Source organism: Ambystoma mexicanum, chromosome 8, assembly GCF_040938575.1.
Source record: "Ambystoma mexicanum isolate Mex_15411 chromosome 8, UKY_AmexF1_1, whole genome shotgun sequence".
NCBI lineage: Eukaryota > Metazoa > Chordata > Amphibia > Caudata > Ambystomatidae > Ambystoma > Ambystoma mexicanum.
In genome coordinates this window covers 383,080,718-383,095,977 of record NC_090929.1, presented here as the reverse complement: position 1 = coordinate 383,095,977, position 15,260 = coordinate 383,080,718, and the positions used below count along the sequence as shown (strand labels likewise).

The 15,260-nt window shown below is 46.9% G+C and overlaps 1 protein-coding gene across 1 annotated transcript in view; it reads left to right on the top strand.

The window, feature by feature from the left end:
- Positions 1-745: 745 nt before the first annotated feature.
- SSNA1 (SS nuclear autoantigen 1) overlaps positions 746-15,260 on the top strand; it is a 287,129-nt gene continuing 272,614 nt past the window's right edge. The window contains exon 1 of the mRNA XM_069609852.1: positions 746-897. Within this exon, the coding sequence (XP_069465953.1) occupies positions 846-897 (52 nt within the window). The 5' untranslated portion in view covers positions 746-845. The remainder of the gene's footprint in view (positions 898-15,260) is intronic.

The window sequence follows — 15,260 nt, the reverse complement described above, 5'->3', positions numbered from 1 at the left end:
AAAGAAACGCTTGTGGAAGGACAAGCAGGGCTCCCAATTCTGGAGTACTGTTGTAGCCATCTTAAAATGTCAAAGTGCCGTACTTTAACATGTTAAAGAGATGCACCCTTTCGTCAGAATAACTGACTTTTCTATTGGTAAACTTTTGCTTAGTTTTTCGTAATACAAAGGGATAACACATAAATAAAAAAAAGAATAGCATGTCTTTGTAATTTATTCGACTGAAAATATATGTGTTGGTGCTTTTGTAAAAATGCGTACATTTTTATTTTCTTACAGGTTCCTAAATTCCGAGACTTTAAATATATAATTCTTGAGAAACCATAAATTGCCCATGTCAGCATTTTAAAATAGACCCTTTCTGTGCGTTTCAAGTCCGTCCTTCCTGTTTGCAAAGGCGTGTCAGAGACAATGCCTTCAAAATGTGACCCGGGAAAGTGGCGATTTTTTTTAATGTACGATTGCGTGCTTGTGCTAATGATCCTGTACTGGACAGTGTTATCAAGGGTATGTTCTTTGCTACCCATAATTTGAATAAAAGAATGTCAGAAGAGCACGGTTACAATTCTGTTAATAGATGAAACATATTTTGTTTCAGAGATTGTTTAAGGAGAATTATTTCTTCTCTGATAGCTCTGTCCCTGAATGTTGTTTAAAATCGCGAAGCAATTTTTGTGGGTACCATCGCTACTACAGTCAGCCTGGAGTACATTAGGCACGCTCCCTTCTAAGATGGTGGCTTCTAAACCCCGCCTCATGCTCGTGTCTTTTACGACGGTTTATGTACCAAGACTGTTACCGGGAGACAGAGTGAGTGCTGCGGGCAGTGGGAGCGGGGCAGCAGGATGAGCCAGCAGGGGGCGGCGCTGCAGACCTACAACAACGAGCTAGTTAAATGTGAGTAGGGGGTTCATGCTGGTTCCATAGCCGGGGAGAGGGTGACGTTGTTTGTTGGGGACATGATGCTGACAGTATGTTTTTTAGGGCAGAAATCAGAATGTGCAGTCAGGGTGGCTATAGTAGATTGGGATTATTAGATTTGCCAGGCGGAAGGATTGTAGGAGTGGTAACAACTGCTGGATTGGCAACATAGTGTAGAGCGGATGGGCGGGGACCTAGCTGTGGGCATCATCGGGGACTTGCCTGTTCTTCGTTAAGCTGTGTTTAGCTACAGGATTCAACAAATTTGGGGCTTTCATAGGTTGCACTGTCTTTAGATGGCACTTAAGCCGTGGAGCATGAGCAGGGATCTACATCTTTAAAACAATAAAGGAAGTTTGTGTCCATTGCACGTTGGGATCGGACGAGTTGGATGCTAGATTTTAAGTGAGTTGAGAATTTGCATTTTTTTAAAAAATATCTCCATGTCCCTCGTCTCAGTAATTACCTGTGAGGTCCCAACCGCCCCATCAGCAGTGCATTTCATCTTTTTATATACCATGCGTGCCCCCCCCCTCTCTGCTGCGAGTATAAGCCTCTTAGCCGCCACAACCAGTGAGCTTTGATTTTCCTGCCAACCTCACCGGATATGTGGTGGGTGGCTATGATTCATGCTGCTGTGCCTGTCCTCTCGAAGGACACCTGTTTTTGGCCCTTCTCCCTGCACTCCTGGCTGGTCTGTGGTTGCAAAGGAGATGGCTGCCTCCTCGGTCCTCCTGCTGGGCCGGGGGCCTGTTTGAGGATTTTTGGTCCACAATGGACCAGAGTGGGACTAAAGGGGCGATTCGAGAGGTTCCACGCAGGGAGAGGGCTCAGGGTTTCAACTCCATCATATTTGTGGTTCTGAAGCCAAACGGCAAGTTCCGATTGGTCGTGGACCTGAAGAGATTGTATTTGTTCATTTGTGCAGACTCAGCACTTCAAGATGGCGTCTGCAGACGATTATCCCTTTGATAAAGGATTTTGACTTTCTGGCATCCCTGAACCACCAGGACACATACTTTCATGTGCCCATTCAGAGGTCTCATCAGAAATATCTGTGGTTTCTTTTCTAGGGCCAGCGTTTCCAGTTCTGATGTTATAAGGGTGTTGGGTCCTGTGGTGGCACTCCTTCACACCAGGGGGATACAGGTTTTTTCTTAACTTGTCTGTTGGCGTCTCAAGGCTTCCTTCCAGGAACCTTTTGTTGGAGTACCCTGGCATCACATGCAGGGTGCTTTAGGGCCTGGGATATCTGCCCAACCTGAAGACATCTCACTTGGAGCTATCCCAGGATCTTCAGTACACTGGGGTTTGCTTATGGATGGCATTGGGGTGGGTGTTGCTGCCATTGGATCGGGTAGTCCAACTCCAGCGTCTCTTCGGGAGGCCTCCTGTCCAGGGATTGTTGCTGCCATGGTGCCCATGACGGTATGTGCGTTTGTGGTACCATTGGTGATACTTCACATGCGGCTGTTGGTCTCTCACTTGCACCTCTGCTGGAGGATAGTCTCTCAGGCTTACAAGACCAGGATTGCCATTGTCCCAGAGCTGAGGGTTCAGCTTCTGTGGTGGATGGACATAGCTAATCTTCTGTGAGGATTTCTGCTAGTTCACCCCTTGCCAAACATAACTCTGGCCAACACCACTGGCCTCAGCTGGGAGCAGTGTTTGGGACCCAGAACGCACAGGCTTTCGATGTATGTGCAGGCCGCTCCATTCTTCCAAATGTTTTCACGTTGCATCCGGTTGTTGGTTCTGGTGCAGACAGCACGTCAGCATGGCGTATATGAACTGCCAAGGGGAGACATGGTACTGTCAGCTGGTGTCGCTGGCTGCTGGGCGTAGCATAACCTACTTTCACTGTGAGCTATTCACATCAGGGGGTAGACAACATCCAAACCGACGGTTTGAGCAGGATATTAACTTTTCCTGTTGGGTGTTTTGCCCCGTAGAGTGTTTTGTCTGATATGTATGAGGGTCGGTTTCCCAGTGCTGAATCTTTCTGCCTCTCCTCAGGATGCTCAGCTGCCCCGGTTCTGTTTCTGTGTCTCTTTTCCGGGGTCTTGGGGAGTGGATGCCTTGATGGTGGGCTAGTTGCTGGGGCTTTTATGTGCCTTTCCTCTGATACCTTAGCTTCCCAGGATGCAGATCAAGATGTGGGACTCTGGGTCGGTGGTGATTCTGGTGGTGGCCGAAATGTTCCTGGTATCCTCATCTGCTCTTCCTGGTGGTTGCTTCGGGTGGTTTCTGGCCTCTTCCGTTTGTCCTCTCAGGAAGGTTCTGAGGTCTCCTACCGCCAAATCCTCTGTGTGTGTGTGTTGGGGGGGTGGGGGGGTTGGATATTGAGAGGTAGGGGTTGCGTAGGCAGGATTTGACTCTGCAACCTGCACTGGCAGTACGGAACTCCAGAAGGCCTTCTACTCCGACGATGCATTGGAGGAACTTTGCTTTGTGGTGCACCAAGAAGTCTGTGATGTGCTATGTGCCAATGATCCTGCAAGATCTATGAGAAGGTTCATATATGGGCTAGCTGTGTCCTCTTTACGGGCTCAGTGAGATACAATTTGTGCTTTTCGGGAGCCCTGGGTGCTGCGTACAGGCTGTGATGTGATGTGATGTGATATGATATGGTAGGTTATTTATAACACGCCTAATACCCAGAAGTTTCTAAGCGTGGACCCGAGCATCGAACCTGTGATGCTCTGTGTCGTCTTGCTTCCAACGCTAGCATGTTGCCCATGAGCTATCCTCCTGATGCTGTGAGCTGTTGGTATCTCGGTTGCTGAAGAGTCTCTTGATTGCCATGCCCATGGTTTATGGAGGGGTACCTCTGTGGGATCTTACTTTGGTGTTGGCAGGACCTGGCCGGAAGCAGCCCAGAGTGGCTGCTGAAACAAGTGAGAGAAGTCCTTGTAGGCTGACACAGAGCCGAATGACAGGAGAGCTGGTGAGACTCAGCGGCCCCTCTTGAGGAGCACCTCTCAAAGCAGTTGGGTATGCAGTGGCTCAAGTACAGAGGGAGGCAGTCAAAAGAGAGAGAAAGACTGAGAAGAGCCCGAGAGTGAGACACAAAAGAGCCCGAAAGGGGAAGAACACCACTCCCAACATTAAGAAGTCCAAGTACAGCGGGAGGCGAGCAAAAGAGAGAGAAAAGCAGAGAAGCCCGGGAGTGAGACGTGAAAGGACCCCAGATTGGGGAGAGACTACGATAACTCCAGAGTGGGGAGTGAGAAGGCAAAGCCCCCCAGATTGAAGGGAGACTAACCTGGAATGCCTAGCTATCATTCCAACACACAGCAAACTTTGTGTTGAACTTTTAACTGTGGGCAAAAGCCTAATTCTACAGAGGCTGTGATTATAGCCGATGAATCTTGGATTTTACAATCTGACATCAAAATAATTAGGTTGCTTATTAGCAATGGCCTTAGTAAACATGATATGATAGGTTATTTATAAAACGCTTAATACCCAGAGGTTTCTAAGCGTGGACCCTGGGATCAAACCTGTGTTGCTTCGTGTTGTCTTGCTTCCAAGGCGAGCACATTGCCGCTGAGCTATCCTCCCGAGACAACATGAACCGGACACTTGGCAACTAATAGTTTTCCAAGATATAATTGCCATACGGAAAATGCCTGATTCTTGGAAGCTAGTGCATATTATACCAATATAAAAGAAAGGGCATAAAGGAGTCCTATCGACCAATTGCATTGTTGGATGCAAATAGCAAGCTATTTGCATCCATTGTGTTGAGGGAGTTGAAAGTATGGGCAATTAAGTCCTGGCGTTTGCCCAAGTTTCAAACCGGGGCTAGAACAGGACACAGCACAACATTAAATGGTTTCTTACTCCAAGCTTTGGCACATTCTGCGAATTGGAGCCAAGGTAAGCCCCTTTATGTCACTAGCATAGATCTATCTATGACATTTGACCTGGTAAACGGTGTAAAACTGTGGTGGAAGTTGAAGGAGTGGAGTCTTCAAAAGGGACTCTTGAACATCTTAATTTATCTTCACACTGAGAATAAATTGGAAGTTAGGCTGAACATGCAGGGGGACATTAGTAATGCAATGGATTCTAACAACGGCTTGTGTCAAGGTTGTGTATTGGCCCCTTGCTTGTTTAACTTGTACGTATCCAATATGGATGAGGCTTTGTCGAAGGTGGGTCTTGCACCCCCGATTTATTGGAATATCTAAAATTGTGTAGCTTAACATTATTATTATTATTTGATTATACCTAGATTGGATTATCATTCTTTTCTGAGATAAGCAGCGGGCCATGGCCTTAAACTGAATGCTTCTAAAATTATCAAGATTTGTAAAAAAAAAAGAAAAATTTTAAAAAACGTGTTCGAGTCAGGAATGAAACTCGAACGCACGTTAGCCATATTTTTGGTCATAATAAAAGGATTGGGAAAAGCCCTCTCTGACCCTGTTCTAAGAGGAATTGTACAACCTAAAACAAAACTAAGGATTGGTCTGTGTCAGGATGTCAAAATCAAACTGTCCTTGTTCTATTCTGACCCTCAAACTAAAACTAAATTATAAAAGTGAAAAGGGAAATGTCTTTAACCTTCAAGTTTTTGCAAAAGTGTTAAAATAAGAAGTATTTCCAACACAAAAAGTTCTTTATATTGGGAAAGCTCTTGTTCCACAATGGGGATCCGTTCCCCAGGGTTTCTCTTCATCAAACAGAACAGTTTCTTGTGTGTTATCTGTCCCACAATTGTACTGTCACAGATAAGCTTCCTAGCTTTATAATCCTTTTGTCAGGACAAGGCTTTTCTTTATATGCTTGCCACGGTTCTTATATTTCTGTACATGGAAGTTCTTAACACAGTTGTTATTGCCTGGCACTTTCCTGAAAGGACTTCGTCATGGTGCTCCCATGAATTTACATTTCATACATACACGCAGTGATAAGGGTTTTACTACTTTTCCCCTTTTTACAGTTAGTCTCATCATTTTCTCACTGTGGTTCAGGTTACTGTTATAGGTATCTGGCACGGTTGCTGATACGCCCCAGGGACCCCAATGCCTTTGGGCTGACTTACCCGCTCCTGCTGGTATTCTCGGGCTCATTTACCATTGTTCGGTGAAGGTGCGCCGCTTGGTCTCCCTTCATTGCGGTTTCCCATTGGGCTTCTCATCTCTCGTGGCGATTCCTTCACAAGCCCACCTTCCTTCTGGCTCCTGTAAGCTAGGATTTGCTTGTGGCGGTCACTAAATGCCCAGGAGTCCTCCTCTGTCTCCTGGCGTCTCGGGAGCATGACCTGCTCAGTCAGTGTCTCCCCTCTTCTCTGCTGTTGAGTAGCCCGGCTCCACCATGCTTGCTTCTGTCTTTCCGTTCTCCGAGCCTCGTGGACAGGTGAAACGTCTTCTCGCCAACAATAGCCACTTGCATCTTGTTGCCAGCCTTTACATTTTCAGGGGACAGAGGCATTTGCGGGAGAAGACTAGAACACTCAGTGGGCTTCAAGTTTCTCCTGTTCTGCATTATTCTTTCCCCCTCTTCTTCATCCCAGTATTGAGGAATAATGGGACAAGAAGTCCATAGTTGGTAATTGATTTCTAGAACTTGAATAATCATTTGTAAATATGGGATACCATATCTCATCTAATGAAGCCATGTCATCTCCCTGGAGGTTGTCTCCTCCCATGTGATCCTCCCTTATAAAGCTGCCGCCAGGGTTAGGATCAGGTAGTGGTTGACGTCCTCTGACTACATGGGAGGAGGTCGCCACCAGGCAATCGGTGATGACTCCATCTGATTCATCACACATGGCTTTAGATGTAGTGCAGGAAGCAAGGTTTTGAAAACTACTAACAAGCTGGTCTATTTGGGTCTTAATTTGCTGTCCCAGCTGACTTCAGAAGCATTAGTAAAGGGTTTCATTTCACAGCCGTTTCTTGGTACAGCCTTTATTAAATTTCTTATGGGGAAAGTGGTGCCATCCCTCCTGTATGGATTTGAAATTGGTCAACTGGCTGACAAAATTATTCTGGGAGTAATAGAGGGGAAAGTTTGGAAGGGGACCATTTGCCAAATTCGGTTATACACCAGGAACTAGGGCTGACATCCTTGAACGGAGGGTTTTATTGGTGCATGCTGCAATTGTATAGGAAAATACTTCTCCCTGTTGAGATTTTTTTTGTATGAGGAATTAGCTGCACATAATCGTGGGGGGAAACAAGAAACAGTGTTTCCCTTTGACAGTTCAGACAGCCCAGGGGCACTCTTATCAGCTGGAAAAAGCAGCTGGGGGACTGCTCACTGTTTCACTGGGCTGGCTCCTTAGCGCCTCCATAATGGGTGGGCGCCCCCTCGCCATTATGGATGAGCCGCCAGGCTCGGACTGGCCTATAGGGCAATGCCTGTACCAAAAATGTAAAATGCTAGTGTGGGCCAGTCAAAATGGGCCACCATTTTGGCCAATGTGGACCAGTTTGATAAGTTACTTAACTATGCAGTTAGTAATTTTGACCATTGTTTCTGAATGTATCACAATTTACTTATATTTTAACACAAAGCACCCCCTTGGGTACTATTGATACAGTGGGCCTCATTACAACCCTGGCGGTAGCTGTGCCGGGAAAACCGACACGGCTGCCACTAGAGTTGCATCCGGGTCCGGCACCCGCAAATGGGCAATTACCGGGTCATGCCGAGTTAGGCGGACCTGATAATTGCCCATTCGCGGGTGCCGGTACCGGTAGATCCCCATTCCCATTTGAGCCCCATAGGGCTCAATGGGAATGGGGAGTTTGGATGCACCGGCACAGTAAATAACGGTTCTGGTGCATCCGACGAGCTGAACTCGCGGGTGCGGCACGGCCTGCCAGGTCAGACCTGGCGGGCTGTCAGGCACCCGCGAGCACAACTCTTACTATGGCGGTACGGTAGCAACGGTGTTGGTAGCTTACCGGCACCGTTGTTACCGCCATAGTTGTAATGAGGCCCAGTCTGTGACTAAAGGAATGAATATCCATTGACAACTGCAGGCAACTTTTCCATTGTTGCCTGAGACAGTTTCATGCTTCAGCCCGAACGTGTGAGCCACGCCTGCCCATTTCATCCAATCTTAAAAAAAAAAAAAGAAAATGTAAAAAAATCTTTAAAAAAAATATATATTTCATGCTGAGGTCTAGGTGTGGGGCGGGGCAGGGATGCACCTGTGGACCCCTGGGCGGTTGCGCCTCACAGTTTGAATGCTGCTGTCATAGACAAACTGCAAAGACTCCAAAACAATGCCCTAAGAGCAGTTCTAAATATTCCCAACAGAGATCATATCTCTGTCTTCAGAAGAAATGCTCACTGGCTCCATATAAAAGACAGGGTCCTCCTCAAAACACTATCCCTTACATCCAAATGCCTAAATAACATAGCACCTCCGTACCTTACAGAGAGAATAAACAGGAAAACCTCAAACCGGCCCATGAGATCAGCTAACGCCTTCACCCTAAAGCAGTGGTCTTCAAACTTTTTTAGCCTGGGCCCCCCCCTGAGCAAAGTTTGGTCAGGCCGGGCCCCCACAAAATTGCAAGATGGACAGTATGTAGAAATCGCTATGAACCTTTGCGTGCTGTCACCGCACCCTACTCCCAGTCAGACCCTGGGCTCTCCCCACCCTACTCCCACCACTATCCCAGTGCTGCCGCCCATCCTGCTCCCACCACAGTCCCATAACACAAGCATACACACATCCATACACATTTAAATAAAAATCGCCATAAACTTACCTCGCGTGGTTGCTAAAATGCCCCGCTCCAGATTGCTCTGCCCGTATGTGCGAGGAGGCGCAGGGGCACCCCCTCGCACATACATACATGCAGTGCCCCAGCCAGCATTTCCAATGAGCTATGCAAGGCTGGCAAAGCAAAACACCCCCAGCGTTGCATGGCTGTGATCATGTGCGGCTGGGGAAATTAACTGTCAAAGGCAAACAGTTTCCCTTTGACAGTTCAGCCAGCCCGGGAGCACTCCCTCATCTGGAAAAAACAGCTGAGGGAGTGCTCAGTGTTTCACTGGGCTGGCTCCTCCATAATGGGTGAGGTGGCCAGTGGGTGGATGCCCCCTCACCCATTATGGATGAGCCGGCAGGCTTGGACGGGCCTATAGGGTGATGACCGAACCAAAAATGCAAAATGCTAGTGTAGGCCAGTAAAAATGGGCCACTTTTTTGGCCAATGTGGGCCAGTTTGAGGAGTTACTTCACTATGCAGCTAGTAGTTTTGACCATTGTTGCTGAATAAATATTCTTTAAATATCACCGTTTGTTTACATTTGAACAAAAAACAACCCCTTGGGTACTATTCAAACAGTCTGTGACTAAATACTGGAACCAAGAAGGTGTGCATGAAGCTGGGGAAGGGAGCTAGGTGATTGTAAGAAGATTGTGCAAATAATCTGTAATGCTGAGACTGCTGAAGTTGAGAGAAGGTCCGTCTTGAAACGGAAGCAGGCTACCCATGAGGCAGTAAAGCAGACGGAAGAGGCAAAGAGGTTGCCCTTCTCTCGCAGTATAGAAAAAATAGTGCCTTGCCTACCTGTAGAGGTCGAAGAGTCTTGTCTTTATATGCCTAACAATCCTGACGTACAAAGTTGAAGTAGAAATACCAGAACTGTGGTTGTGTATACTGTCAGTGGATGTTGCATTTAAGTTAGTTGAAGAAGTGGAATACTCTGGAACAAAAGATGGTAATAGTAGTAGAAGGGTGGTTGTCAAGAGGAAATCAACAACCCTTGTAGAAACATCCTGACAATTGTACCAAATTGTCATGCACTCCCAAGAAGCCCAAGCCCTTGCCTCCTTACCTGTCCAGCGGTCCGGGTCTGGGTCTTCGCGGCTCCTCTCCGCCCGGCCCTCTCGGCCCGTGACAAAGCCCCGCCCATGCTGGCGTTCCTGGCGCTTCCGTCCTCACGGGTCTTGGGGCATGCCATGGCGCCTGCTGGAGCGCGGGTGCACCCTCAGGCTCCGCGGGCACTCCGGGACGCCGACACACGCAACCATGGGTCACGTGAACCAGAATAAAATGAAAAGACGGTCACGTGACCAGGTGGACAGTCACGTGACCTGGAAACACACACAAAAACAGCGTCAGTCCGTCCATCCAGCGCTTCTCAGCTGTTTTTGTGGCAGCTAGTGGCATTTCTTGGAACCTCGTTTGACTTCACGGATTTCTGGACTTTGCTTGGTTTACCTGGACTGCAATTGAATCATCCCTTGCTTATAACCTTCTGGAACTGGTTTTGACCCTTTGGAACTCTGCTGGACTTCTACCTGGATTGCCCTTTGGATTTGTTCGCCCGTTGGATTTGTTTATCTAGGATTCAGACCTTGTGCTTCTGTCTACCAAGTATTGTGACTTTTGAATTCATCTTGGCATTCTGCTGACTACCTACTTGCACCGCTGCCCTCTCCCCGAGGTTGGAACTATTAGGTCCCACGTCAGCACCAGTCATCTCTGGGGTAGGAGTCATTTACGGTCCATTTCCTTTTTGTTCATTGTGATAATACCGTATTTGTATCTAACCCCTGCCTTTTCTTTCAGTCATCCGGGACCCGGTGCATCCTGTTCCTACCTCCCCCTGTGGCCCCAATAACCGATCAGCGAGTGATATTACTCATCTCTGATTGGTGCTTGGGGACGGAGGCACTATAATGTTCGTGGACTCCAAGGCGTAACACAAATACACTGCAGAGGCCATAAACCTTGGTGAAGTTGTAGAAGGAGAGGTTGTTAATCTATTCTTTGAACTGTGGCAAAACCTGGAAAGAGGATATCCAGGATTACCATGCTATTTTCTTGGCTGGATTGGGAAGGGAATCATTTCAACTGAAAGCTGAAGAACTGTTACCAGTGGTTTTTTGTTTGATTAACTTTGCTTTAGTTGTATCTTACAAGAACTGGTTCAAGATTTTACTTTTTATTTTGAACACAAGTTGACTTTGGACAATCCTGTGGAAGGGATTAACAGGACAGGCGAAGGTCATCCAAGTACTGGTTAATTGTTCTTTCATGTTGGTTTTGAATTACTTTGAATATTTTGTTTAGTGTGAGGGCCAGTTTTCCAGCAAATGTTAGGAGATATTCCCTTAGTTTTTAGATTAGGTATGGAATTCCCTGACAGTGTAGAATTGGCGAAAAATGTTTTTGAATCTTTTTTTTAGTTTTTTTTTTTTTTAATTTTAAATAAAATCTTGAATTGTGAAGAAAAAAAAACACAAGGAGTTGTCCGCCTCGCCTTACTGACCCTTCACAATACTAAGTCAATAACGCACAATAAAAGAGGTACAAAAATAATATGAATAAGGTCTGAGCACACCTGTGATGAAAAAAAAGTACAATTTGCAAGTTTCAATACCAATGTGAACATTTAAAATGCTTGTGCCCGTGTATAGGTACAATAGAATATTACATTCAACAATTCATTGTCTGCCTGTACAAATGAAAAGCCTAGATGATTGCACAGAAGACTAAAAGAGGACCAGCTAGTTTTGGCGTCTGCCCAAAATGTGTCCACCTTCATCAGGGTGACTGGAAATGTCTGAAGGATAGCATACAAATAATATAAACACAAGGGGAGTAAAAAATAATCACCACAAACACACATAAAATTATCGAAAAAGAGACATACCCAGTAAATCTGAAGCATAAATCTAACCAAAAATGTCACAAATGTGGACTCTTGAAGTATAAGACCTAGACAACTAAGGCAGAGAAAACACTTTTTTTGTTGTTGCAGACTTTGGCGAGAGAACCATCATCTGCATGGTAAGGCTCTCATTTTACCTCATATCCATGCCTGGAATCCATTTTGCACTCCCGACTCCTCTTTACAGCCCCTCGTAATCCACCAATCCTCCCTTCCTGCCCACACTCTGTTCCGATTGGCCAGTGCTCCGTGCACGTGACTGGAACTGTTTCTCATTCGTGATTCTCCCATGGCAGCCTTGCGCAGGCAGCCAGCAAAGGGCAGCTCCATTACCTGTTTGCCCTGTTCACCCATGGAGACCAAGCTGGGTCTTAAAAGCTGTCTGGTGCAACAATTATTAGTGTTAACCATTTTTATTTGCATAGCCACCTCTGTAGTTTGTGACTTCTGCATTAAGTTTGCATTTATCTGAATACTTAGTTTTGCTATGAACTGAATAGCTGAGCAGACAGATACTGCATTGAGCTGAATACTATGAATATAGTTTGTAATGCATTTAGCTGAATACCTGAGTTTAACTAGGTATTACATTAACCCAGTATTACATATAGCTGAATATTTTGAGTACAGACCTGTACTGCATTTAATTGACTATCCGAGCACAGAGAGGGACTGCATTTAGCTGAATATTACCCTGTATTACATTTGAAGAACACTTGATTGTAGCTAGTATTTCATCTAGCTGAATATTTCAGTAGCCGTGTGTTGCATTCAGTTGAGTATTAGACTATAGCCCTGTGTTGCATTAAGTGAAATACTTTGAGCACAGCCCTGTTCTGCATCTAGCCGAATATATCCACGATATTGCATCTAGCTGAACTTTTTAGTTGAAAGACGCAATAGTTCCTTATATCATGCCGACTAACTCCCAGACTAGAGGTGCACTCTGGTGCACCAAAAGACCATCCAACCTCTCTACCCACCACCTCCTCCTCATGCCCTCAAGGGGAACTCTTTCCCGCCCCCCTTCTACCTCAGCCTTCCTATCATTAAGTGTCGCCCAAGCATCCCTTGCCAACAACCCCTCCTCAGCAGACCCACCGACCCTCTCACACACACACCCAAGAATCCCTTCAAACACAGAATCTGCAACAGCCATACCATCACATCTCTGCACACCCATCACCCACACGACCAAATTGTCCCCCATCTCCACTATCCAGTGAAGTCCCTCTTCAAACAGTCCGTATACAACCCCGACACAAACACCCTCCACCCACCTCAACACTCCCAGGGAAATCGGCAACTAACCCTCATCCCAAACCTTGCACCCCACCTATCGGTCCAACTCCACTCTCCGACTCCCTCTCTCAATTACCCCTTTCACCACCAGCACACCCTCTCTGAGCACACACTTGTAACTCTGCCACCTCTCCCCCACCAAACCGACATCCCCCGCAAATCCCACACATCACAAACCGTTTTTGCCTCCACCCCCAACAGAAGAAACAATTGGCCTCCCACAAACAAATTATCTCCCTCTACCTCCCTTTCCTTACAGCATTCTAGTCTGTGAAATATGTGAGAGAAACCACTGAGGAGTTAAAAGCCCAAAGAAAGTTCTGGACTCCCATAACCACTCCGGTACTGAGCCGAGCATTAGGAGAAGGGAGTTTGTGCAAAGTGACAGGAGCATGAAGTACAACATGCGGACTCATTGTTTTTTCAAACCTTCAACGAGTGGGACATTTAATGATGGCAACGCTTTATGGAGACGATCAGGGCAGGGGGAGACATTGCCATCCACGATAGGGCTCCTGAACGTGAGGCACACAGAAGGAGAAGGCCACCCGGACAGGTAGCAACACATTGCGTGTGAGAAAGGAGGGCCGTGGAGACGCCGGGAGCAGTGCAAGAACTCAGGGAGGTCAGGCTGATCGAGACCACAGTCTTCAACCCAGGCCGTGAAGAAAAGCTGGCGTGTGACTGCAGATCCACGCTGGATGATGGAGGAGCGTCCGCACACTCCAAACTGGAAAGCGGGTGAAGACGCCACACCGCAGAAGTGCGAGCAGCATCAGAGTTGCTAAAAGGAACATGTGAGTCTGCCCAAAGCAGCTGGGGACCCCAGGACGTTCAGCGCACCAAGTGATTGAATAGTACAAGAGTGCTAATGCAGAAAATATACAGAAGACAAGTTTGTTTGAATGCAATCAAGGCATAGTACACCCAATAAGAAGAAAGTTTGAATGCAGCCAAGGCAAAGTAAAAAGGCAAACCCAATCAAGTATCCATCTTTCTCAATGGTACAGTGGAAGGGCCCAATGTTCGCTCTTCCCCTTCCCACACACCCCATCAAGATTGCCCTGGAGGTAGAGTTGTAGCAATAGGTTTTCAAAAAGTTCTAGTCTTTCCTTCTAGCCAGGGGAAGCATGCACATTGACCAGTCTTAGTGGTTCACCTACACATGAGTTGTCAAAACTCTACCATTCACTTGACTGATTCAACCATGAGACGTCTCTCCCTGAAAAGAGTGACGACACTTGAGGACTAGCAGTCGTTCCCTCTTGATGGAAAAGATGGGCTGGGCCCCCACTCGCCCTCAAGTTGTTTGTATGACTGAGCATACAGTTCACTACATTCAAGAACAATGCACATAATCAAATGTTTGGGTTACCAAAAAGGCCAATGTGCTAACCCTTCTTTTCCTGTCCTTCATACTACTGACATTTCAGATGGACATTAGCACCATCCTGGCGGTTTGTTAAACTAGAGTCTGTCTGTGCTCTACTGGGTCAAGAGTTGATGCGTCACTGGGAGCTTGCTCCATTTCCTCCCTGTTCTTCATGTCAATGAGTTCTTCTGCTGTATCCATGATCTCATCTAGCCATTCTGTGAAGCGCTCTTCCACATAGTCTACACTTCCTACTGTCATCACTACACTTTCTACTGTCATCACTTGGCCCGAGGCGTCCAGGTCCTCTTGGATTTCCGTGGTGTCCTCCTTGTTTGGTTCACCTGTCGCCACAAGGCCTTTGCATGCCGCCTTCTAACTGGTGCAGTATTATGTCGGGTGAAATGGGTCATTTCTTTGCCAATCTCGTCGTACGCTTAGTTCCTTTGGGTTCTCCACTTGTAGTTACAGCTGTGGCGGAGTCTTCTGTCTCGGCCTCTGAGGTTGTGCTCTTCTTCTCTTCTTTTGTGTTCTCTTTCATCTTGGATTTAGTCTTTTTCTTGCCATTTCCTCTGGTTCCTGGGTCGAAGTGCTCCTCCTTGGCCACAGTTCCATGCTGCTTCCTTTGTCGCTCTGTTAGGGGTGTCCCGGTCGGTTGTGGATTCAGTCAGTGTGCTGCAGCCTTCTGTCATTTACATAGCTTGTCTCTCTTCCTGAATATTCGCCACTGGCCCTGAGTGCTCTTGGTCCGGTGCTGACCTCTTACATCTGTGTGCTGCAACCCTGCTTTCTCTCAGGGTCTGCATCTTGTCTTGGGTTTCTGGGCTGAGGGTCATGCGGGGTGGCAGTGGACCCTTTGCACTTGCTGCTCGAGCATAGGTCCTGGCTGAAACCAGGGATTAGTAGTGCTTTTGCCCTTTCACCCAACAAATGTGCCTCTTCCTCCCACTGCTGTAGTGTACCTCACGTCCTGATCTACTGCAGGTCCTCCAGAACTTCTAGGGCAAGG